This window comes from Vanacampus margaritifer, chromosome 14, assembly GCF_051991255.1.
Source record: "Vanacampus margaritifer isolate UIUO_Vmar chromosome 14, RoL_Vmar_1.0, whole genome shotgun sequence".
NCBI classification, from domain to species: Eukaryota; Metazoa; Chordata; class Actinopteri; order Syngnathiformes; family Syngnathidae; genus Vanacampus; species Vanacampus margaritifer.
The window spans coordinates 10,714,114-10,739,098 of record NC_135445.1 but is presented as its reverse complement, the minus strand read 5'-3'; the positions used below and the strand labels follow the sequence as shown (position 1 = coordinate 10,739,098).

The following is a 24,985-nucleotide window of genomic DNA, read 5'->3' as shown; positions in this document are numbered from 1 at the left end:
TCCAGTTCAGGGTTGAAGCTTTTTCCATTTGGCATCAGGTGATAGGCAGACGTCACCCTGGACTGGTTGCCAGGCAATCACAGGGTAATGTTAAAAATCAGTACCATCCATTTTTCAGACACTTTTTGCATAGTTGCATGAAATGAGCTACCACAAGATAGACATGCAAATGCTGTTGATTTATTGAAATACATTGTGGGAGAAGTTTTGCTTTAGTTTAATAGTTAGCCTTTTTATTTTGCCTGTCAGAAGATCCGGGTTTCAATATGTTTTCTCCATGCTTCCGCCCAAAAGCAGAAAACATGATTCTTAAATTAATTGAAGACTTTAATTTGCCTTTATGTGTTAATGTGAATGGTTGTTTGCCTTAGAGATAGACCGATATGTTTTTTTTCCAGGGCCGATACCAATTACGATTAATAGTCGTTAAGGAGGCGGAAGACCGATATTTGGAGCCAATATTCATTTTCACTTAAAGGGAAACGATTATTGGTGCTAACTTTCTTGAAATGTCTTTAAACTTTTGTTTGAACAACTTCTCAGATGTATCAAATATTGATTTTCTTTTCTTTTTTTTTTATTTTTATTTAATCTTAGCCAACTGACATCTTTGTTTTAAAATGAAAAAAACAAAAAGTTCAGCTCCCAGACTCAGCAGCATGTCCTAAAAAGTTAAAGGAAAACTTAAACAAGTAAATAGCTCCCTATAGGTGTTTATAGGCTTTACACGATCAGGATTTCTCAGCTGCTCAAAAAACAATCGATCACCAATTCGATCAGAAGATTGAGCAATATATCTATTTAAACTGCCGCCATTCTTGGGGGATAGGGACTGGCTCAGCCCACGAAATGCGAAAACCCACGTAATTGACGTCAAATGAAATACATGAGGGAAAAAAAATCATCTAAAAAAAATATTAAATACAACATGTAATGTCTTGTTTCGATCGGGCAAATTAGGTCATTATAGCCAATCATCGATTTTTCATAAAATGCAAAATATTGGCCAATCTCGATCCAACTGGTCAGAGGTAAAGTTGAAATAATATTTGCCAAAATGTCAAAATAAGTACAATGCTAAACTTCCACGTATCTTTGTTTTAATTTCAAAAAAAACAAAAAGGTGCAGAGAATTCAGCAGCAAGTCAGTTGAAATTTTAAATAAATATTTCCCTTAAGTTAACACAGTTTTAAATTGAGCTTTTATCAACTGTCATAGCTTTATTTTATTTTTTTCAAATATGATAAACACGATAATCGGTCTATCCCTATTTTATCTATGTGCGCCATGTGCCTGACTGGCAACCAGTCCAAGGTGTAATTTGCCACGTCTGATAATTAACTACAACACATGCATCGTATCATCTTTGATTTTGTCACGTGGAGTCATTTTTGACATTGTCAATTGCTCTATCAGCCAGGTAGAATGAATCAATGCAAGAGTGATGTAAATGCCACAGTTCATAACATATGTCAGACATCTGTATGCTAATAGTGACTGTTAATTAACTTTGTAGAAAAGCCATTTAATTGACTGTCATCGTTTAGACAATTTCTACCGACTTCAAATGGGCAGGATGACGTTATGATGGCCATCTGCTGATTCATTTGCATAACTCATACAGTAAACCTGGATGACGCTCAGCAAAAAGTTAGGAAATGACAGGTGAAGGATATTCTAATCCTCCTCGAGCGCGTTTTGGCTTTGGGGATGGCGTCACACAACATTAGCTTCCTTTATTCCCAAACTGAGAGACAGTCACAAAGCTAAGGAAAGTGCCGGTCTTATGTCTGTTAAATATTGTTATTCCATCGACGTATGCGCCTGATGACATCATGTACGTCACGCTGACACATTTATCCCCCCCATCGCTTCCTCAGGTGCGTCCAGGAATACAAACTGACCGCAGATGGGCGCTCGTGCCTGCTGCAGTCCGAAAACTGTGAGGGTCCGAAATGCCCGCGGCAGGCCGTCCACTTCAACGTGACCTTGTTCGGCGAGATGCTGCATGGATACGACAACAAAAGCCAACAGGTCAACCTGGGACAGATCTTCCAGATGACCTTCCGGTAATTAGTGTGCACGTTTTACATATTGATATAATATGTGTCAAAACAAGTTAGTGGTTATATTAGTTGACTTTTATTATAATTTGCTTGACCCTTTCATACATGAATTCTGGCAACCTCCAGGAATTAATAATTTTTTTAGGCATGAAAACATTGATTATTTTTAAAATATTATTTAATGTATTCACGCTATACTTCAGTTACTTCAATGAAAATTGTTTGTCATCATCAATCCGTCATTCCTCACCGACATGGCGGTCAAAAACACACTTCCAGCAATGCTTAGTCCCTCATTTTTTAGAAGTCACTTGTCAACAAAATGTTCATGGAATGCCATCAAAATATTGACGGAATGCCCACCAGGACATTTATTTAAAAGTGTCTTTATTTTATATTCACAAGTCAAAGGGCTGTATTTACATGCCTAGCATATTCTATCTGGGTGGACTTTTCCTTCTTTTGGTATTTTTCTTGACTACTGCAGGGTATTTTTTTCCAATGTGCACCATTGTGAGATGAATGCAGCCGATTCCCGCCCAATCGAAGCGGCTCCCCTCATTCGTATTAAAATCCAGGCAGTACACAGTATCCTCCAGAACACCCAGCAAGGTGCAATGTGGGCCTAATACACGGTAGACTCGTCTTGAAAATGAAGAGGCACCCGTTCTTACAAACGAGCACACGGGTTCCTGTCTACAAGAATAGGGCCCAAAGTTTTGGAGGACAGCGATTCAAAATTTGTTTTCCTGCTATATGCTTGAACTCTATTAGTGTTAGTATCTTATAGACTTTAGAGGCATATTTTTTTTGTCAAGTTCTGTTATGTAAGACCTCATGGCCTCATTATTTTGTCAACTCCATGCGCCGGCGTATATTGAGTATGTGATCCTCCCTTGAACCTTGCTTCACATCTTTGGTGTTTATTCTCCAACGTCTCTGAAGAGACATTATCGTGAAGCAGCGCCCGCCTTTTATCAGTTTTAAAGATGCAGCCAGGAGAAAAGAGGCTCGCCGTCCCACAATAGGTCTCGCAACGGGGAGTTTTGTGCTCGCCCGTGTCTAAAACACTTGCCGTGTTTTTTTTCAGTGGCAAGCGGACGAGAGAGATTTAGAATTGAGACTTTATCCCCTCCTGGCGGATTCCCCCCCCCCCCCCCCCCCCAGTAAAACAGGTCATATTCCTCCTACAAGGTGTGGCGCGTTGATAAGTCACATGTGGTGAAAGCGCTTTTGTAATCGCACGACCAAGATGGTGATAAGAGTATCTACGAGCCTGTATCGGACTTTCTCTCTGACTGCCTTCAATTTACTCTTTCGCATGCACGCTACACTGATGCTTTTCAAGGACACGGCATTAGTGGGTTGCCCCCCGACCCCCCCCCCCACCCACGTCATGATTGTCGTGCTTGACTAAACGCACCCTCAGGCTTACCGGTCAGTGCATCGTGTAACGGTATGACTCAGGATTGTTTGAAACATTTATGGTGCTTAGATGTGCATCTTTGTCTCATGGACCGCCTGAAGGCGACATTTTATGCATCTTTTCCCCACACTTCTTCGGTATAACTTCATATATATCACTTTTCTCAAATTCACCTATTTACACATTTTCCTGTGGAATTTATCTTGTTCATGTTTTTTGTGCTCTTTCTCAAATGGCCTAAAACTCCCAAAATGCCGCGCCAAAGCTTAAGATCGGGTCGTTAGTGAAGGTTACAGGGAGTCTTTGTTGCATGTGCATGTCCATGTACAAACGCACTTCCTGTGGAATTGATTTACTTGCCTGTGCAATTTCACACTTAACGAGTGGGAAGGCACTTCATGGACCCAACTATTTGTGTCCAATCAATTAAAAAGTCATTTCCCCATAGTTTATCCCCTTTAAGCTCCTTGGCCGTTTGAAATGTGTATTACTGCCACCTAAAGTACTAGAATGGAATTGCAGTGAACACAACTTTGAATAATGTCCGTTTCCTACTCTGTATCTCTATCATTATTTTGGCCTTAATTGATGAAGATCTGCCAGTCATTGAGTGCTCATTACTGGTCCTCGTAAACAACAACAAAACCTAGGATTGGTTAAAAAAATAAAAAAAACACAAAAAACAGATATGGGTATAAAATTACTGCTGGTAGCTCATTGGTAAAGTTTTGAAGAGAAAATCCAAGCAGTCAGTGATCCTCTCAACTTTTTAATTGTTATTCACTTAATGTTAACAATACAAATGACTTAAGACAGTAGTTTTACTTTCCACGGGTACATAATTGTGTCTGCATCTTACCCTTCAAGATACCTCTGGGACGACGGCGCGCTTAAGCAGCCAATTAGGGAAGCCTCTGATTACCGCCTCGGCTGTCTATATTGAGTTAACTTTAAATGATAAAAACATCTTGTCCCGACAAGGAGAAATGCAAAAAAAAAAAAAATCTTATATAATGGGAGATGGGGGTCATGGACCCGAGCGCCACATTTGTGGATCAGCTTCAAATTGAAACACATCAAACTTAACCAAATAATGTATTGTTGAGGGTCTTCTGCCCAGATTTAGTTTTAACTGTTTAGATTTAGTCATAACTGTTTTAATTTCCTCAGTAAAGCTTGGTGAGTGTTTGAATGATGTCTCCAGGTGACGTAATGTCTGAAGGGCCTCCTCTATTTCCACAACAATCTTGTGGGTGGTGGTACCGCCCTTCAAGATAGTATAAGAATGTTGTAAGTGTCAGCAATCTTGGCACTTGTGATGAGAAGCAGCCATTTGTCTGTCATTCATGAGTGACCGGAATATTCTGTAAAATAAATCCTTCGAAGGACCTGTTCACCGATCTCCGGTCTGTATTCAGAAAATCAACATTCTCTCTACCCGAAAAACAACGAACACGCGGAAGACAACGATGGTCTTCGAACAGTATTCACAAAATTCAAGACATTCAGGGAACTCATTTTTACATTTAAAGTAACATTCCCATTTTTCCCAGCCTTCCTTAGTCCTTCATGTATTGGTGTCTGATACAGGGACAAAATGACCTACTTAATATCAAATACTGTGCATGGATCTTTGTTGATAGTTACTATTATGCTTTTGTGTTGCGTCCCCATTGAGTTGCCAACTCTTTCTTACGTGCCCCTCATTTTTATGTTACTCTTTTTACCCTTTTTTTTTTTTTATCTCTGGCAGTCTAACCAGACAAGAAGAGCACACACACGCGTAATATCACCACCCACTTCCCGCTAATTAAACATGTGTATTACCGTGTGTCAGCTCACTAAAGCACTTACGCCGCTTATCAAATCCACTGTGACTTCTTTGTTAAAGGAACAAAAGCTTTATGAAGTCTTATGACCGACTTCCTCCCTGTGCACGCGCTCTCATTTAAAAAAATATATATTTTATAGCGTTATGTAAATGCAGGATATTATTCAGCTAATTCCCTCTCCCCACCTTACCCCCTCCCCCCCGCCCCCTTTCCGCTTTGATATGTAGATGCGCGTCATATCCCACAGCCTTCAACTTCCACTTTTTGCTGTTTCCCACATCAGCAGAGAGGCCTTTGGCAATGCAAAGTGAAATATTAGATGATGTAGATGAATCCTATGATTTTTACAGTCATAGCCTCTCAGGTACTGCACTGTATTTAAATAGAATAAAAAAATATATAAAAAAAAGAAACCCTATGATTTATAACTCCATTGCATACATTTTGTCTCAAATTGATCTCACAAGGCGTCTTGCGAGCGCACCGGGGGAATGAATTTTTGCTGTTATGGAATTACAGAATATTACCATTTGTCGCGGATGGTGTATTCTGAGGGTGTGATAAAGTTGCACGTGTTAATGTAAATGTTACGGTTGAGAGCAATTCCATTACACCTTGAACGCAATTGGACTTGGAATGGGACAATATGCCGACGACCGAACGCAGGAAATATCTGCAGTTGCCATTTTCTAAAATATTTTCTGCTAATAAAACAACCTGTTTGGAGGTTGTCAACTTGTCAACCTCAATGCATCGTCTGAATCAGAGGTGGGCAATCTCGGTCCTCGAGGGCCGGAGTCCTGCAGGTTTTGGAGGTTTCTCACTTCTGTTAGAAGACTATCTTTGTCTTCTGCGTGTTCGTTGTTGTTCGGGTAGAGAGAATGTTGATTTTCTGAATACAGACTGGAGATCGGTGAACAGGTCCTTCGAAGGATTTATTTTACAGAATATTCTGGACACGAGCAAGTTTACAGACAAATGGCTGCAGTTCCTCTCACAAGTGTGTAGTTACAGTGGACTCACAGCATTCTTATACTATCTTGAACCCCCCCCCAGGAAACAGCCCCCAGTCCTGAGTTCAATACACATGATGACAGCTGGAAGTAGATAAGACTTTTTACACTTTAACAGCATATCATCCAATACAGATTGACTTCAACCCCAGACACTGGCCCATTGATGTGGAAACAGACGAGGCCCCCTCCCCAGACCTCATTCAATACACTCACCAAGCTCTACTGAGGAAATTAAAACAGTTATGACTAAATCTAAACAGTTATAACTAAGTCTGGGCAGAAGACTCTCAACACTTCCAACACAAGCTGATTCCAATCAATAGGATCGTTATCAGGCTTATGCAGAGCTTGCTGATGAGCTGATCATAGATCAGCTGTGTTGGAGAAGGGCAACATGCAAAACCTGCAGGACTCCGGCCCTGGACGCCCACTTCTGGTCTAAATCTATCAGTCAAAAGGGCACTTTAGTCTTTATTGTAGCTACATTAAAGGGTATTTTGCAAATGCGAGGGTGTTTTAATGGTGTTTCAATATAATAGATTGTACAAGGAGTCGTCAAGTTACGGCGGAGTTTCGTTCCTACGCAATCCCATGTAACCCGAATTTTGACGTAAGTCGGATTTCCCCATAAGTATCTATCTATGCGGCTCCACTCATTTGCAATGCATTTGCCCTGTTCAAAGAATAAAAATAAAAAATCTATTATTTGACATATGCAAAGCTTTTTTTTTTTTTTTAAATGAAGGACCACAATAATGATTGTCCCTAGTAATTAGTTACATCCATTGAGTAATGGAGTTAGTCAATAAATTATTTTTTAGGGAATGTAATTATTACTAATGTTAATTATTATTATTATTATTATGATGATTTGCTCAACTTTGGCCGAGCGGAAAAGCTGAAAAACAGTTTTACTTACTTTTTTTTTTTCTGGAGAGCTCAGTATTGTTCATTCGGTAATTTTACCAATTTGACATGTCATCATCATTGCTCTCTCTTTTTTCTTTTTGTATGTGTATGTGCGTGCGTGCGAGTGTGTGTGTGTATTCATTAGTTCACCTAAAACCTATTAAAAAATCCCATACCGTTCACCTAAACCGAACACTTCCAGCCGGTGTCGTGAGGCCGTCAGGAGACCCGAGGAAGGACCAAAGAAATGAAAGGAAAGTGACAGTTTTACTTACTAAAGATTTGAGAAACGCCTGCTAAACAATTGTGTGTTTTTTTTTGTCTGTCCACACTTCTACACGGTATTTAAAGGCTAAAATTAACAATAGGATTATATTTAAAAAGACATTCTACATTTCTTCTGACTTCCCTTATAAAAGCACAACCTTTGTTCAAATGGTCTTCAGATAAAATGGACATTAGACACATATGTATTCAATCAGCTTCTCAACAAACTGCATACATCTCATTTTTGTTCACTTTAACTATGGCACTATGGAGTCAAGTCTAATTTGCTTTGCCATATACAAACTGTTGGACTTGCACAATTTTGGAAGTGAAAAGACGGAGTCTGACTAAAGGCTTGTCCACTAGCCCATCTTATGTAACGTGGAGAAAGCATTCGATTAAGTGCACGTTTCTCAAAGCGAGTCACACATGTGTAATTGCCGACTTTGTCTTGCCGTATGTTTAGCTGTAATTCCCAGTAATTATCTCCTGCCAATGCGGGGAGCCAGTCAGGAAACGGTACGAGGTCATTTCTTAATGAGAAGCCATGAGACGAGTGGGGTCGGATGGAGCGCTAAACCGCCCGAGTGTGACAAGAAAGAAGTCGAATTTTAAGATCACAACCTAAAATGGTGGCATCTTATTCAGATTGCTTTGCCTCATTGGGAAATATGTAGAATTGCTGCATTATAATGTGCATTGTAAGCACACTAAAACCACAATTCCGTAGGTGGAAGAAGCCAAGGTTGCAATTGCTCATTCAAAAATCAATGCGCAACAAAGCATGTCAAGTCATATGTCAACTTAAAGCCCTTGTCAAGCTCTTTCCAGTGCTTTAATCATTTTGTCAATATGTCATACATGACAACGCGTTCATGTCAAAGAGCAAGCGGTTTAGTGAAGAGTGAGATGCTTTCATCTGCCGTGATGGTTTTCTTTCTCAAACATTTACCTGCATGCAGAACGATTTCTTATACAAAATTCATGATGACATTTGATGATATATGATTTTCATTGAAAATGTGTGTCCGTCCAGTCTAGAAGGATTGTATAGATTATAGATTAGATATCGTATAGATCAGGGTTGGGCACACTCGGTCCTCGAGGGCCGGAATCCTGCAGGTTTTGGATGTTTCCCTTCACCAACACAGCATGCTCTGCATAAGCTTGGTAACGATCCTGTTGATTGGAATCAGCTTGAGGACCGAGTTTGCCCACCACTGGTATAGATAAATTATAAAGGTATTTTTATCTGTCTTCAAATTGTTTACCTTTACAGTTTGGACAATATGTGTGCCGTAACAATGACAACCACATATCCAAAAAATTATATCTGGCAATGAATGTTTTTCTTTGGATAAGTACTATGGGAAAAATATAACATCACTAAAAATGGCATTATTTTGAAATGTTTTCTTCTTTGACGTGCGGGTGGCATGGCTCAGGGGTAGAGTGGTTGTCTCCAAACACAGAGACTGTGAGTTCAATCCCTGGCCTTTGAGACCATGTCCAAGTGTCCTTGAGCAAGATACAGAAGCCCTAAACCCCCCCGCCCCCCAATTGCTCCTGATGCTGTGCCATCAGTGTGAAGCACTTCAACTGCCTTAATCGGTGGAAAAAAAGTGTTACACAAGTGAAACAGAATTTACATGGTGTGAGCGCTCCTCAATGCCAGTTTGGACGAAATGATGCAAGCGTAACTCGGAGGCTGCATGTGTAGGCTTGGTGGGTTGCTTGTCCTTGAGTGAGCTTGCGTTCATTCCCGAAGGCGTTTGTTTGCTGGTCAACAGCTCGTATGAGACAAGGCGGCGCCTAAAGCAAACCTGGCTTAATAACAGCTGTTGCAAAAGAGGCTTACCGCGAGCTCGCAGCCAGTTTGACCGGAGGGAAAAAGGAGGCCGTGATAAGGGTTTAGTCGAAAATGAAACAAAAAAAATGAATGGAGTGAAAAGTTAGGGCAGAAACTAGCAGCAACAAGCACAGAATGTTTGGTGCTTTGTTGCAATGACTAAATAAAGAAACTCTTGTACCAGAGACAACAATGTGACATGCTGGTGACCCTTGATTCAAAGCTCAAGCATTTTGGTCAAAATATCATTCAAAGTCAATACGTCCAGTCTTTAAGTTGGTAGCACCTTCCTTCCTTTCCTCAGTCTTTGGTCTCTTGAGGTCTGCCTGATTTGTTGGAATTTGGATGTTTCTGGGGTTGGTGAAGGACTCTGGTTGGTGGCCCGGTGGGTGGTGTCTGGTTGGTGCTGGATTTCACTTTCCTTTCTTTGGTCCTTCCTCGGGTCTCCTGACGGCCTCACACCTCTGGTTGGGTTCTGAAGTGTTCGGCTTAGGTGAACGGTATGGGATTTTTTTAATAGGTTTTAGGTGAACTAATGAATACACAATCACACACGCACATGCACATACTCATACAAAATTAAAATTAATAAAAAAATAATAATAAATTAAAATTTAAAAAAGAGCAATGATATGTCAAATCGGTAAAATTACCGAATGAACAATACTGAGCTCTCCAGAAATAAAAAATAATAATAATAAAATAAATAAATAAATAAAAGTTGGTAGCACAAGTTTATTGTGAGAAAATAATTCATAATTAATGTAAAGAAAAGTGTGGTTTTATTCAACATTAAAGTTGAAAGGTAAGATATTGTCTAATATCCACTTTTTTTTTTAATATATAAGAACCCTTCAATCGTTTAGAGTTTGTATGGAAAAAAAAAACTGACGGGCATCGATTAAACAGCCAATTTCACTTATAAACATCTCCAGTCAAATATCATTACTAATCAATACTTTTTTTTTTTTAAATGCCTTTAAAATTAAAAGTATGCTTTTTCACGACACAATGCATTTTACAAATCAAGTACTTGTTTTGACACTGAACAACAACGGGTTTAAATGTTTAAAGATTCAATGAAAATGGTGAGTGGTAAGGAAGCAGTAAAATGGTACGTTAAACAGCAAAATTGGCCCTTGAGCCACAGCAACCACAAACATCTTGTGTGGGGGGAACTTTTAAATGCAATAGGGACTTTGGTTTAATGCAACAGTTACCCCCCCCCCCCCCCCCCCCAAAGTGTAAAAGTTTTCATAATAATTACATGGTTCTGCATAAAAAATAATGTTCTTTTTTTATGTGTAAACAAAGTAGGGGCAACAAAACTTTCTAGGGTTGTTTTCGATGTAGAATCACAATATCTCATTCGTTTTTTTCTATCTGCTCACTTTTTTTTTGGGGGGGGGGGGGTGTAAATTGACTTTTTTCCCCTCACAAAAATCGGATTTTTGTAATGTTGTTCCGGCATATTAAAGTAATGTAAGGGGTAGAAGAAGTACTTGCATTTACTTAGCATACAGTAATGAATATAACAAATTACTTTATTACTTTACAGGTTAATTTCAAAATGCATCTTTGTTAAGCAGTGTATACTTACTTTACAGACTTTGGCATCCTGTAGGTTGATCTGCAAAAGCAAATACATGATTGTTATTTTGTCAAGGTAAAGCTGAAGAAATGTTCACATGCCAGTAGCCGCAATTGGAATAAAAAATGCTTGCCGAGTAGAAAGATGGCTCGGAGAGTCTAGGATGCATCTAACAGATTGTATACAGTACTGAGCCTTGTTGTGCAACCAGTTGAGGATAAGTTTACCTCTAGCTGGTCCTTGAAAGCTCCTGATAACCGTCACCTGTTTCAAAGCCACTGGCTGTGAAAAAAAAAGTGATAAAAAAAAATAATACAAATATCCTTGCAGCAAAGTGGGGTGACTCGTCCTCTTAGAGTGGTCTAATAGATACAGTATGTTCTGTAAATCCCTTGGCAGTTCAGCTATTGTTCTCGGAACCTATCTTTCAACTTAGTAGTGTGCAGTGTTCCCTCCCGTTAAGCCACGTGGCTGGGCCAGTGCACTACCGAGTAGCCTACCAAAATGCATGTGGGGCAAAATGAATGGTACCACTGTCTTCAGTGTGGAAAACTGATGCAGAAAACATTTGTCATTCTTTTTTTTCTTTTTTTGCAGACCAGTAGGGGTGTGCCCAAAAAATCGATTCTCATAAGAATCACAATTCCCATTTAGTACAATTCAGAATCGATCTTTAATGTCCCAAAATCGATTTTATTTAAATTATTTCATACCGTCTTGCCTTTGTCTGTGTGTGCCTTTATTTGGAGCGCTGTTCATGTTGTACCCGATTTGGCCACTTAGAGGCAGTGTTGTTCCACGCGGTCTAATACACTCTTTAAGTTGTAGCCACATTAGAGAGTAGAAGGAAAAAGTCACGATCAAGTTATTCCAATAAAAGTTTTTTTTTTTTTTTGCAGTGTGGAGCCGTTCTTTTGAGTGATAAAAGTGCCGCGAGTAGCGCGCTAATTAGCATTAGCGAGTCAGACTGGAGTAGATCATTACAATTCCTTGCACATCTATAGATTGAGGCAAAAATCATTGTCAATCAAATCATTTTGAATCAAAAATCGCTCTCAATCGAAAATCAGACCCAAAAATCGTAATCGAATCGAATTGTGAGACATTCAAAGATTCCCACCCCTACAGTGTTATGAGGCCAAAAGCACTGACCGATGTTGAATGTATCTACCTCTAACACCTTGGGTTGCATTTGAAATATATGCAGTAGGGTTTTTTGGATTATTTATTTTTTTTTATTAAAAATATACACTCCAAATATATATTTTTTTAAAGCCTGACAGCAGATTTTCTGTTTTGTGGACACCTGATCGGCATTCTTTGAATGTCACACTAGACGAGGCAATGACTTGTTTTGCAACTCATAACTCAAAAATCAGCCATGACCGTCACTGTTTGTCAGCAACGTATCTGTGGTGTCCAAATCGGACTACAATCATGTGGCGTAAGACGTTTCGCTAATAGCGTCATTAAGGCTTTGTACACAACGTTTAGCTCATGTTGGAGTTCTAGAGATAAAGGCATTTTTTACTCGGTTTTGGCGGACTCTGGATTTTTGATCAAGACCGGTCATGAACAGGCCAGTATTACAGTGATCAGTGAGAAAAAGAATGCAAAATATAATGTGCAACTTTAATCGGGACGTTGAAAGGAAGCATAAAGGTTAAGTAACCCTTAAATTAACTACGCTGGGAAAGTAAAAATCAGGACACCCCATTTCAAAACAATACGCAAAAGTAAGCTCTTCTCCTCCCTTCCTTTTTGCTAATCTTCCGAGCTAACGGCAATCATTCTGTACTCTTTTTTTTTGTTGTTGTTGTTGTTTTGTTTTTAATGTGATTTTTCTTTGATATAGTTTTGGTCTTGTCTCGGTCTCAAACTACAAAAGTCTTGGTCTTGCCCTAGGTCGAAGGTCGAAGTGTTTTACCCACAATTGATTGCGGAATTGACCAAAATAGTGCGAAATTCCAAAATATTTGCTTGTGCCGAAAAACATGTCTTTTCAAGTGTATGTATCAAATCATTATTCGTTTGTGTGTAATTTGAATCGAAGTTTAAATCCAAGTGTGGAACCATAGCTGCCATCGACTACAGTTTTGATGTAATTTTAAGCAGCAAAATTGCGAAAACAACAAACGTCAATGCAAAAATCGAACACGGTGGCACGCTGTCCGAATTCTACAATTTTCTCACACTTGCAACCTCTGCTCTCCAACACTTTTTGGATTATTGAGACTGGAAAACCTACTTGGTGCTCTTTTATTGACCATTCAAAATAAAGACAATTCATATCTAACGGTATGAAGTGTCAGACTGAGGCCAAATAAGAGACAAGATTCCGAATGTATAAGAATCCAATTTTCCAGTCGTTTTTGACACTTTTACCGTCTCACTGAACATTCATTCGTTGTAAATAACAATCCAAAAAGCTGCGATTGAGCCCGTTCTAGACTGCACACATCAAAAAAAAAAAAAATCACCTTGCGGAGCTGTCAGTCGAACCAGTGGCGGACCGCAGGGTGACAAATGAGAATATTCAGCATAAGGCATCAAAGCGTCAACATTTGATGGAGTTGCCTCACAGGAGGCAGCTAACAATGCTTGGCGTTGATAGATGCCTTCAGCTGCCTGCTAGCTTTTAATGAAGGAAAAAAATGTGAGGAGTCGTTTTTGGACTTGGGCTAAAAAGTCTGAATTAGAAGCTGGATGGTTTTAGTATTGATTAATGAACTCCTGGTGAGGCAGTGAACTTCGCAGTGGCGGTGTTTGCAATTTCACTTCCCCCTCCGGTCTGCTATCTGTCTCTGTCCTTTCATCCTACTTTTCCAACATTTACCTTTCATACATTATTCATAATATTTTTTTTTCTCACTTTCTCCCAACGCTACAAAGTCGGCGGCATTTAGTATTCTCCCACCTTAGCAGAGGCGAAATGGCAAATGACTTATTTTGTGATTATGATCGCCGTTTGCCGGTTTGACATTGACTGGCAGGTTGGCAGATAACGTAATGACAGCTAATTGTACCTTAATGTCCCTCATGTCTATTCTTAATTACTCATTGACAGAATTGATTATTTGCGACAGTGGCTTCAACAATGTATTGTTGATGAAGGGAGGGGAAACAAGTTACTGGAATTTTTTTTTAATGCAGATAAAGTTGTACGTGTGTAATGGAATATTGTTTTTATTAATGAAACAAATGTTTTTGATTTTTGATTTTTTTTTACCCTGTAGCACCCTATAATGCTGTAATTTCCTGAAAATGTAATACAATTTGCATTAAACTATCAAAAATGTAATAAAACCCAATAATGTAATAATTTCACCAATAATGTAATCAAATTATTTATATATATATATATATAGCCCACGCAATAATGGGCTAAATGCGCGTCTGATGTAATGTTCATTTTCAATCCAAAGTTCTACATTTAGTGTTTTGAGAATCTTAAAATCACAGAAAAAACATGGAGTGTTAAAATGTTGGTGTTAAATGTTTCAGAGTTGATTTAAAGTAAATTTTTAACACTGTTTGATTTAAATGGAGGTTTGAGTTATTTAATAATGTAAAAAGCTATTACATTTTCGGTAAAATATTATTGCAACATCAGTCAGGATTTTTTTTTTTAGTGCGCGTACATTATTGGTGAAACTTTTACGTTATTAGTTTATCACATTTGTTGATTGAGTTAAGTGCAAATTTGATAACATTTTCATGAAATTATTACATTATAGGGTCCTTATATTAACAAACTCACTCTGACGCCCCCCAACACCAGATTGCCAGATTGTCTACCATGAAAGGGCCCCATAGTTGTGGCCATAAAGTGCTCGATGCCTGTCGTGGCAGCAAATATTGAAACTGTATATAAAACTGAGAAAGACCATTGACGCATTGCATCGAATTACTGGTGGGGGGGTGGAAAAAACTAAACTGCTGCTTAAGCAACGTTCATGCCCATTTACTCGCTTCATGCAATTGCTCCTTGCTTTTGGCCCGCTTAAACAGAAACAAAACAATCTATGCTACGTTTGTTTCCTCAGAGGAAGCAAATTTGTCCAGGCGACAGATCGATTTCTACTTCGATTTTTTTTTTTGCAATAAAAAAACATGAAAGAAGCAGCAAAGTGTAAAAAAAATAAAGTAATGCCTCCGAATTAGCTGCACAGCTAGCTGCCTTGTATGCTACTCTCCTTTCCTCACCGTGCATTAGGAACGCGCAATCTCTATGGTAATGCCCCCCCCCCCCCCGACCCCCCGGCCGGCGACAGATCGATTTCTACTTCGATTTTTTTTTGCAATAAAAAAACATGAAAGAAGCAGCAAAGTGTAAAAAAAATAAAGTAATGCCTCCGAATTAGCTGCACAGCTAGCTGCCTTGAATGCTACTCTCCTTTCCTCACCGTGCATTAGGAACGCGCAATCTCTATGGTAATGCACCCCCCCGGCCACTGGAGTTCATTTCAACACTGTGCAAAAAAAAAAAAAAGGCAGGCATCTGCCAATGTGGCGGCATAAAGAATGCATATTTACATTGCGTTTCACTTGTATGTACAGCTCAAGGATACGATTTGTTTGTGTAGCAGCGTAATGTTGGAAAACCAAACAAACAAACAATGTTCAAGTCATTTACATTTGCGCACCAAATCCCAATTAAATAAATCTTCAGTTAGATGTTTGTGAATAGTGAATACAAATAGTAATTGACATCCATCGCCAAAGCAGTAATTGTATTGCTTTGGCTTTTGACAAGTTTTCAAAAAAAATATCCACAATTATAGGCACATTTATGAATAGCAAACAACAAAGATTGTATTCGGTACACATTACTCCTGTTCAGAAGATTTACTTGCAAACACGATCTGAACTTGGCATATAACTGGAAAATAGCAACATTTCTGTGTAATGTAACATTTTATATTATTAGATGTCCATTCTAAAATTCCTGTGGAATCTGGCTGAAACTCTCCAATAGTGGCCACAAGTTAGTTCAGTCGTGACGATATTTCCATTTTTACAAATAAGCAAAGTTCTGTAAATGCAAAAAAAAAACAAAAAAAAGACTGCACACAAATACTATCATCAAGAAAAATTGCAAACATGAACTGATGAACTCTTCGCTCAACTTTCACTGCTGTTTTTGTTATTTGTTCACGTTTCCTTTTGTCAGTGCCTCCCTTTTGACACGCCAGCTAATTATCTCATTCTTTGCTGAATCCTAACAACGAGGCAGCCGCAGAAATTGCCGCCACGCTGCGCCCCGGCTGTTTTGTGGCTTGTTTTATTTTATGTTTTTATGCCACTGGATGTGCGGAGAGCGACGATTGCGAGTTGGCTGATGACTTCTTTACGCCGAGACATGCAAAAGCACAATTATGATAATCTCCTCGCGGCTGCCGCGACGACCGCTTATCTTTTAAAAAACGATCAAATCCTTGAAAGAACGGGGATTGTTTTCACGTCACGGAGAAGATGGAGCAAGATATGGAGCATCTGGAGACATTGTTTGCTTTAGGCTGCTTTTACGCTGCTGGTTTTATACCCATTTAGGAATAAGTGACATTATCAGATTTCTTTTTTCTTTTCTTTTTTTTTTACTATTAGTTTCTATTGACCCATATCTAATATACTTACATGGTGACACAACACCTCAGTGACATTCACGCAACATTGACTGTGCACGGATGAACGGTGAGAGAAAGGACGTATGAAAATACATTTTTTAGGTTTTATGATTGATGAACATTGTAAAGTTCTGGTGGGAACTTTCATTGGTTCTTGTATCTTAATGCTTGCTATATTATATGAACGGTAATGACCAGAAGACTGCACGTTCTCAGTGGAACTATTTAGTGGATGCCAGAAAGATCGAGTACACAACTGTGGAGCCCTCTTCTGTTATGCGGAAGAAGGTCTAATCTATCCTTAAAATTCAATGACTTGGTGGAATATAACCGTCTAAAAATTATGTTTGAGGCTTATCGCCAAATTTTACCAAATAACTTCCAAAACAGATATTTTTTAAAAAGAGAGAACGTGGGTAGAAATTAAGAGGAACTTATTTTATTTATTTTCTTGTAAACCACAATAAAAAACAAAACAAAAAGAAAAATGGATGTCATACCAGGGGACCAATCTGTGGAATAATCTGGACTGTAAAATCAAAACATCTCCGTCCATTTGTATCTTCAAGAAATGTATAAAAGCACACTTACTAAAGAAATATATTTGATATTGATAGCAATAAATTTTGTAAAATTGTTAATTCTTGTAAGTGTGCCTTGATCATAGCTGTCATTTATTTTGGGTTAATTGGGGGCAGATGTTAAGAAGTTTTAATAAATCTTTCTTGCCCCCTTTCATTTCTTTTTTTAATTTATTTTTTAAAGCATGATTTTTATTTATTTTTTTATGAAAATGAAAAATGAAGCACAGTTAGAACATGCTAACTCCACATTGAAAGGTTGGAGCCGTTATCAAGGAAGAATGTCTAATTAATTCATATTAAATATCAAATACTCGAGTGAAATTGTTATAATCATAGCAGGATGAAGTTGCTTTTTTTTGTGTGTGTGTGGATCAGACCAAGTACTCAACTTTTGAGTAGTCACTGATAATGATACCAAGTACCGATACTACTAGTACTAGATACTACCCCAAAAAACAATGACAGGTAATTTGAAAAAAAAAAACACATATATCTCAATATAGCATTTTTCCTTAAAATTGCATAAAATTAATGGCAATTTAATATTCTACTCAGGATATCGGCCAAAGTCGCAAATACGGATACATTGAAATAAGGCCTTGTATTGGTACTTGCCCATCCCTAACTTACTGTATAGAGTTTGCATAGCGCTAGCCAACCAACGTCTTGTAGTACCGCCGACTTGACGGTGAAGTATGTTTGTTAAGTCCCAGAGCAGAGACATCACTCTCAAACATCCTTACAGCTTATCAGTCCCTGCTCTCCTTCACCCACTATTCATAACCATCCTCTGACCTGCACTGCACTGGCACCCTGTGGCGACTGGAGGACCCTTCAAAAACACCACCGTTATTCCAGGAGGCCACCAAGGACACACAAGAGATGTGCCTTGTCCACGTTTGATGGTCTCTCGCTTTTTTGTGGCAAAGTGGCCATCGTCTTGCCGCTTCGCATTTCCGCTAACGTTTTGTGTGTGCCCGTTTCATTTCGTGCCAGTCTTTGACATGCAACTGAATTGATATTCCAAGAATACATTAAAAAGTTTGCTGCATAACAGTTCTTCCTAATCAATGTGTAAGAACATTGCGTGCTGCAGTCTTATATAAAGCACAGAAAAATGAAGTTGATCCCATTTGTGCTGGAAGCATGGATCTTTTATTTTGATGCAGAGAAAGAGTGACCTCTAGTGGAGAGTTGTATTATTGCTGCTTCTCCTTGATTTGTACTAAAATTGACAATGATTGTCCATTTTCTCATATAATAATTCATATATATATATATATATGAATACCTAAATACATATATTATAGTATTTTTCTTAATTATGTATTCAATGAATGAAAAAAAGGAAGAAAATGCCCAGCCCTTGTATCCATTTATCATGTTATCATACATTTATTTATATCATTATTATATTATTATTATATAAAAGGGGTTTTCTTTTTTTTTTCTTTTTTTTTGCAATATGCTATTTATTAACAGATATGGACTATTGCATATTATTATTATTATTATTATTATTATTATCCCAAGTTATATGCTACATGAACGCATGCTAATGCCATTGAATCCAATTAAAGTGATGTTGCTTAAAGCAGATGAGACACTTGACAATGACTTCTTTGTGGCGCCCCGTGCCAAAGATTTGTATTCAGTACTCGGCTACTATGGGAAGGATTAGGGAGTCTTGGGAAGTGCTCGCCACACATGGATCCTGCATGGCTTACAGTGTTGGCATTGTCGAGCAGACCCATTCATTGCTTGTAGATGTGGCCGTCATTGAAATGCCGAGAGGAGCGCAGACCTGTTGATGGCGGACATTATTAAGAAGCAGGAATTATTCTACAAGGTGTGTAGACAGCAGTCAGTGTGATGTGGCTGGGGACTACATGGTGTAAACTATTCACTCCATCAAGGGGAAAATGATGAAAGCTGCTTGTGTCATGCGTATGCAAACTTTTTGCACGTTAGCTTATCCTCGACGGGCATGGAGCAATGTAATTAAATGCTCTTCCACTATGTGGCAGAATGAAAAATGATCATTGCAGTATTTTAACTCATTCACTGCCATTGACGGCTATAGACGTCAAAAATTAATTTGAACTATTTCTATTAGTTTAAAATTGTTCCCACTTTTGTTAACGAATATAAAAACCTGGAAAAAAATTTGTACATTTTGAACAGATATAAAATTTGTAATTAATCATGACTTGACTATTGAAGTCATGCGATTAATTACAATTAAAAAATGGAATCGCCTGACGCGATAAAGAAAAGAAAAGATTATTATAAATTAGGGGCGCCAGGCGATTAACATTTTTTATTGTAATTAATTGCATGACCACTAGTTAACTTACGAATAATCACAAATTGTATATCTGTTCTAAATGTACAATATTTTTTCCCCTAGGTTTTCATACTCTTGTTAACAAAAGTGAAGAAAAAAAAGTTAAACTAATATAAATAGTTCAAATGAATTTTTGACGTTTATAGCCGTCAATGGCAGTGAATGAGTTAAGATAGATACATTTTGCAGCAATTTTGTTTTGCAATTTGCTGTGAGACTTTTCGTATGTAAAACATGTGCCTTGACTCAATAAAGGTTGGGAAACCCTGACTTAGTGGTTCAGGGCTCAAATCTTAACTCCAGCCTTCCTGTTGAGTTCCATGCTCTCGCCGTGATTAGGTTTTCTTCACGTACCCTGACCTCCTTAATTAAGTAAATGAATTAAGGTTTGGCTGTTTTGGGGGTTTTATGGATTGTTCTGCCTTAACTTGATTGAAACCAAGTTCTACATTGCTCGGGGTAAGCTTTTCTAGCAGAACCTACCCAAATCTTATGATGAGATGTTAGCCACAATGGAAAGCACCTCTTAGTCACCGATAATTCGATTTCGACTTGAGCTAGGCCGTTTGCATTGCTGTGCTCGCGCTCTTGCTTGGCTTTCTGATCAATGGCACACATATTTAGTTGGATCCAGTTAAGACCATAGAGTCACTTGTTGTCATATGGGCTAGGCAGAGCCACCATTTGGACACATTAGACCTTCTTCCGCATCTGGTAGGAAAGGCCTCCACGGCCGTGTTTTGATCTTTTTGACATCCGTTAAATAGTTCAAATGAGAATCATTAAATATAAAGGGACCAGGTGATGGCTCGTCCAGAACTTTACACAAGGTTAAAAACAAGATCTATGTATTATTTTAGGAGTGAAGTGGTGAACTTTCCGACCCTACCGCCAAAACCAAACTTTGGATTTAGCGGATCAGAAATGGTTCTCAACACTACCATCCGTCTTTCTCTCCAATCAGTGTTTTAAATGTGAGCGTCTGTAATCTTTTCGAAGCACTTCTTGCTCCCCACTTTGCCTGCCTTTGAGTCAATCACGACTTCGTGGCAAGACTCGCAAGGCTCGGTGCTCAGAGAAGGCGATGTGAGAAGATGAAAAATTGAAACCATGAAGAGTGAATCACGGTCCCCGGAGTCTCCGCGGCACGCGTGCTCACTTCCATAAAAGTGGATTATTATGGGGAATAGTTTGCTGTCGCTGCAGCTGCTGCTCGCCCGGGCTTGCTCAATACGGCGGGACAACTCATTTTTTTTTGTGTGGAGGAAATGAAAGCGAGCTGGCTTCATTTAGGTCATAAAAAGCCCAAAGCAGTTTATCCATTGGACAAATGCGGAGCGTATAACACGCACACACTGTCTCTTACGACTCTTTATTTTCTGAAATGGCATCTCTCATACTTTATGGGGCTAACATTGGCCAAAAGGGTATTGCATTCACATTTTTCACATTTTGTAGTAGACAGCACTCTGCATGGTCAATTCTCGTCTCTCCATTTTTCTTATTTTTTTTGCTACTTCCAGTGTCACAGACAACACCGCTACAAAAATCATTCTTCCTTTCCCCGCCACTAGTGGGCGCCAACAATGACATCTCTAGATCCTCTATAATTAATTTAGTAGATGTCTGCCCCAGCTCGGAGACTCACTTTTGTTCTTCGTTAGAGGGAGTTTATTTTCCCTCGCTTCGCCAAAGCACCACTTTTGAGTAAATTAGTATGCAGCGCAGGTTGATGTGGGTTAATCTTCCTTGTTGCTCCCCGCAGAGATAACAACTTCGTTAAGGACTTCCCCCAGCTAGCCGACGGCCTCATGGTTCTCCCCCTGCCAGTTGAGGAACAATGCAGAGGTGTGTTGTCAGAACCGCTGCCAAACCTGGACCTCCTCACGGGTGAGTGTGTTTGTTGGGAGTATCAGAATTTAATGTAGGCATTTAAGGATAAAAATAATAATAATAAAATTTAAAAAAGTAAAGGTGTTAGGGAGATAGCATAATAATTAGTTGGTGAATTAAGCATTAAGAATTGATGTCTTGGAGCTAAAAAGTAAATTGCCTGCTACCCAAAATGATAAATATACAAAAATATATATTTTTTAAACAAAAACAAACAGTGGATCAGTAATTTCCCTTGTTGAAAATGTTTTGATTATCTTTAAGCAGCACTGCAAACACTCCAATGCATGCTCATATACCTGCAGTATTTAGTAGGTTTTTGAAGACCAGAAAATTTAAAATGTTGTTATAATTTAAAACTAGGGGTATGACTGTGCCATTTTTAAAAATGAAAGAAATCTAATAAATTTGTGATAATTATTTTATATTAACGGAGGTTTGTTTTATTTTACACTTGTCTGGCAGTTAAGCATGTTATTTAAAACTGGTATAATTTAATGTTTTAACATTTCTGTTTATTGCATTACCTATGAGGGGCAGTTTGCCTGTTTTCTGGGTTTGGTCACGTGACGTTTGCAATGTGAGCCCGAGGGAACTTTGACGTCAATTCCAGTCGATAGCGATAGAATGTGAAAATGGCAGGTGGATTAATATTCTTAATATTCTTCCTCTGTCAATGCAATATTTATCAAAATACCGTGTATAGACTAGTGGGGGCACATGTCAAATATATATAATTCAGAACATTGCAAAAAAAAAAAAATGCTTTACTTGACTTCCACTTTAAAGCGCATTAGTTAAATACCTTGAAGGTAGAAAAGTCTTTTACATGTAAAGTAAATCAAACTTTGTGGGGGGTTTTCAATGAACAGCCACAATGTATAGTTAACCTTCTGTTTCATCATTAAATGTTTTTTTTTTAATTAGAGCTCCTTGGAGAAATAAAATCTTCACTTCCACCCTTGCTCGTAATCCATCCAATAGTTAAATTACTACAGTATTTGGGCACATAAAACATTTTTACTTGGGTTGATGCTTTCACCAGAATTGAAGCCACATCATCATGCACCTTGTTCTCAGATGCTTATTTTTTTCCTGTTCATTATTTGTAATGCATTAATTTTCTTTTTTTCTGTGTACCTGAAAAATCTCATCTCCCTACCCATTGTGCGTCATTTCCAGGCGATGCCAAGTTCAACGAGGCCGCAGGCTACCCCATGGTTCAACAGTGGCGAGTGCGCAGCAATTTGTACAAAGTCAAACTCAGCTCCATCACTCTGGCTTCAGGTCAGCTTGAGAGAAACATTACCGCCGCTAAAGAGCAGCTGTTCAGCCCTGCTTTCATTATTATCAGTGACTCGACGTCGACTTCATTTACTCCATTCCAGTCAGCAAGCTAGTTGTTTGGCCCATGTGCGTGTCACTCACAGTTGTCATAGCGATTTGTATGACACAGTAAATAAATGAAACTGATAAATCGCTAGGAGGCAAGGCATGTTTTCGCCATACCAGAAGTACAACTACTTCCCGCTTCCGGGTCTAAGAATTATGGGAAATATAGTCCAGACACAATGGAATTTTTCTGGTGGTTTATTTCCAATGTCAAAACGTGGGGCCAAAAAGTGTTGGATTATGGTGAGTGCATTGCTTATTTACAGCTGTTGAACTGTGAACTAAGAATAGATTCAGCATTAGCTAAAGAAATACACACGGGATTGACTAGGGATTACATTTGTTATGAATAGTGGTGAGAATTTATTGTACCGTATATTTGATTTTCAACGAAATTGTAGTGTCTGTGTTTATGTAAGAAAAATACATGCCTCCCTCAAATAGACACTTTTTTCCCCATCAAAATGAAATAGTATCTAGACTGTTATTAACTCACACAGATATTAACTCATTCTCTGCCATTGACGGCGATAAACGTCAAAAATTCATTTGAACTATTTCTTCATAGTTAACTTTTTTTCCACTTTTGTTAACAAGAGTATGAAAACCTAGACATTTTTAAAAAAAATAATATTTTATTTTATTTTATTTTTTAAAGAAAAGATTATTAAAAATTAGGGGCGTCAGGCGATTAAAATTTGTAATTGTAATTAATCTCATGTCTTCAATAGTTAACTCACAATTAATCACAAATGTTATATCTGTTCTAAATGTACAATAATTTTCTTCTAGGTTGTCATACTCTTAAGTGAAAAAAAAATGGTAAACTAATAGAAATTGTTCAAATGAATTTTTGAAGTCTGTGGCAGTGAATGAGTTAAGGACTTCTGTACTGTTTTGCTAACCAAAATAGCAGACCCTAAGGAAGCACATAAACACATATAAATGAAAACAGAGTGTTTCGACTTAGCATACGATCCTATTTGATCCTGCACAGAGAACTCGTTTACTATGTGGAGCCAATGATGAGCGTTCTATTTGACTCTTGAGAACAATTTTGTGTACATTCATGGTTATGTTACGGGGAGCTGACTCATTTGTTCCTACTGATTGCCTGGGTTCTTGCCTTTTGATCACATTTCTCCCTAATATGTGTTTTTCTTCCAAGTTTACTTGACATCAGTTGTAAAATGTTTAAAGTGAAAGTCAACCTTTAACATTTCTTGACAATAATATGTAATATGTGACCTCACGAGTCGTTTTTGTCCATCTCAGGGGGCGGCCATTTTGCCACTTGCTGTTGACTGAAGATGACATCACAGTTGCTCGGGCAACGACCAATCACAGCTCACCTTTCTAAAGCTGCGCTCTGATTGGTTCTTACCTGACACATGAGCAAAATGGCCGCCCCCTGGTTGGATTTTGCTGCTTAATTCATATTCCACTAAAGCAATATTAACCAGAATACCATATTTAGACTAGTGGAGCTGCATAGAACATATTGTGAAAAATATATTTTTTAGGGTTGCATACCTCCTCACTCTGGAATCAATTAATAACTCCAGCCAGTGCCATTATTTGTAGCAGTGCAGTGGTTGGATTGTTACATTAATGTGTTGGTTCTTGACCCTTTAGGTTTCGCAAAGGTTCTAAAAACGTTGTCAGGAGAGAGCACACGCGAGGAGCTGCTGGCATTCCTCAGGCAATATGGCAGCCACTACGTGTCTGAGGCGTTGTACGGCTCCGAGCTCAGCTGCAGCATCTCCTTCCCGAGCAGGAAGGCCCAGCAGCAGCTCTGGCTCCAGTACCAGAAAGGTGAGATGAAATGCACAGTGAGTAAAACGTCACAAGAACTTTTACATTAAAAGCGTTTGTATACTTATTTCAGCGCTTACATGACAATGACCAAATACCGTTACTCGCAACATGGGGGCCGTTTTCTACAGCCGTGTAGCAACAAATTTACAGCGTATCTCTGAGTTCTGATTTGTCCTTAATATTTGGACATTTTAGTTAGAAATGATTATTTTTTTGCCTGATTAAATGTTTAATTTGAACAAAAATATGCTTGTAATGATGATGACATTCATTGAATTAGAGGTTTCTTAAAGCTGCTTGGCTAACACAACTCTTTGTGTATCTTTAAAAATGATTGTCATTTAGAAAAAAAAACATAAAAATAATG

General features: G+C 38.4%; 1 protein-coding gene across 6 annotated transcripts in view; it reads left to right on the top strand.

Annotated features, from left to right (window-relative positions):
• astn2 (astrotactin 2) overlaps positions 1–24,985 on the top strand; it is a 250,188-nt gene that overhangs the window by 165,791 nt on the left and 59,412 nt on the right. For 5 of the 6 annotated variants that reach the window (XM_077585480.1, XM_077585479.1, XM_077585481.1 and 2 more), the window contains 4 exons: positions 1,882–2,070; positions 21,281–21,405; positions 22,591–22,695; positions 24,436–24,615. In XM_077585480.1, coding sequence (XP_077441606.1) covers positions 1,882–2,070; positions 21,281–21,405; positions 22,591–22,695; positions 24,436–24,615 — 599 coding nt within the window. Of the gene's footprint in view, positions 1–1,881; positions 2,071–9,625; positions 9,867–21,280; positions 21,406–22,590; positions 22,696–24,435; positions 24,616–24,985 lie in introns of those variants that run through there. The other variant, XM_077585484.1, reaches the window with a different exon arrangement.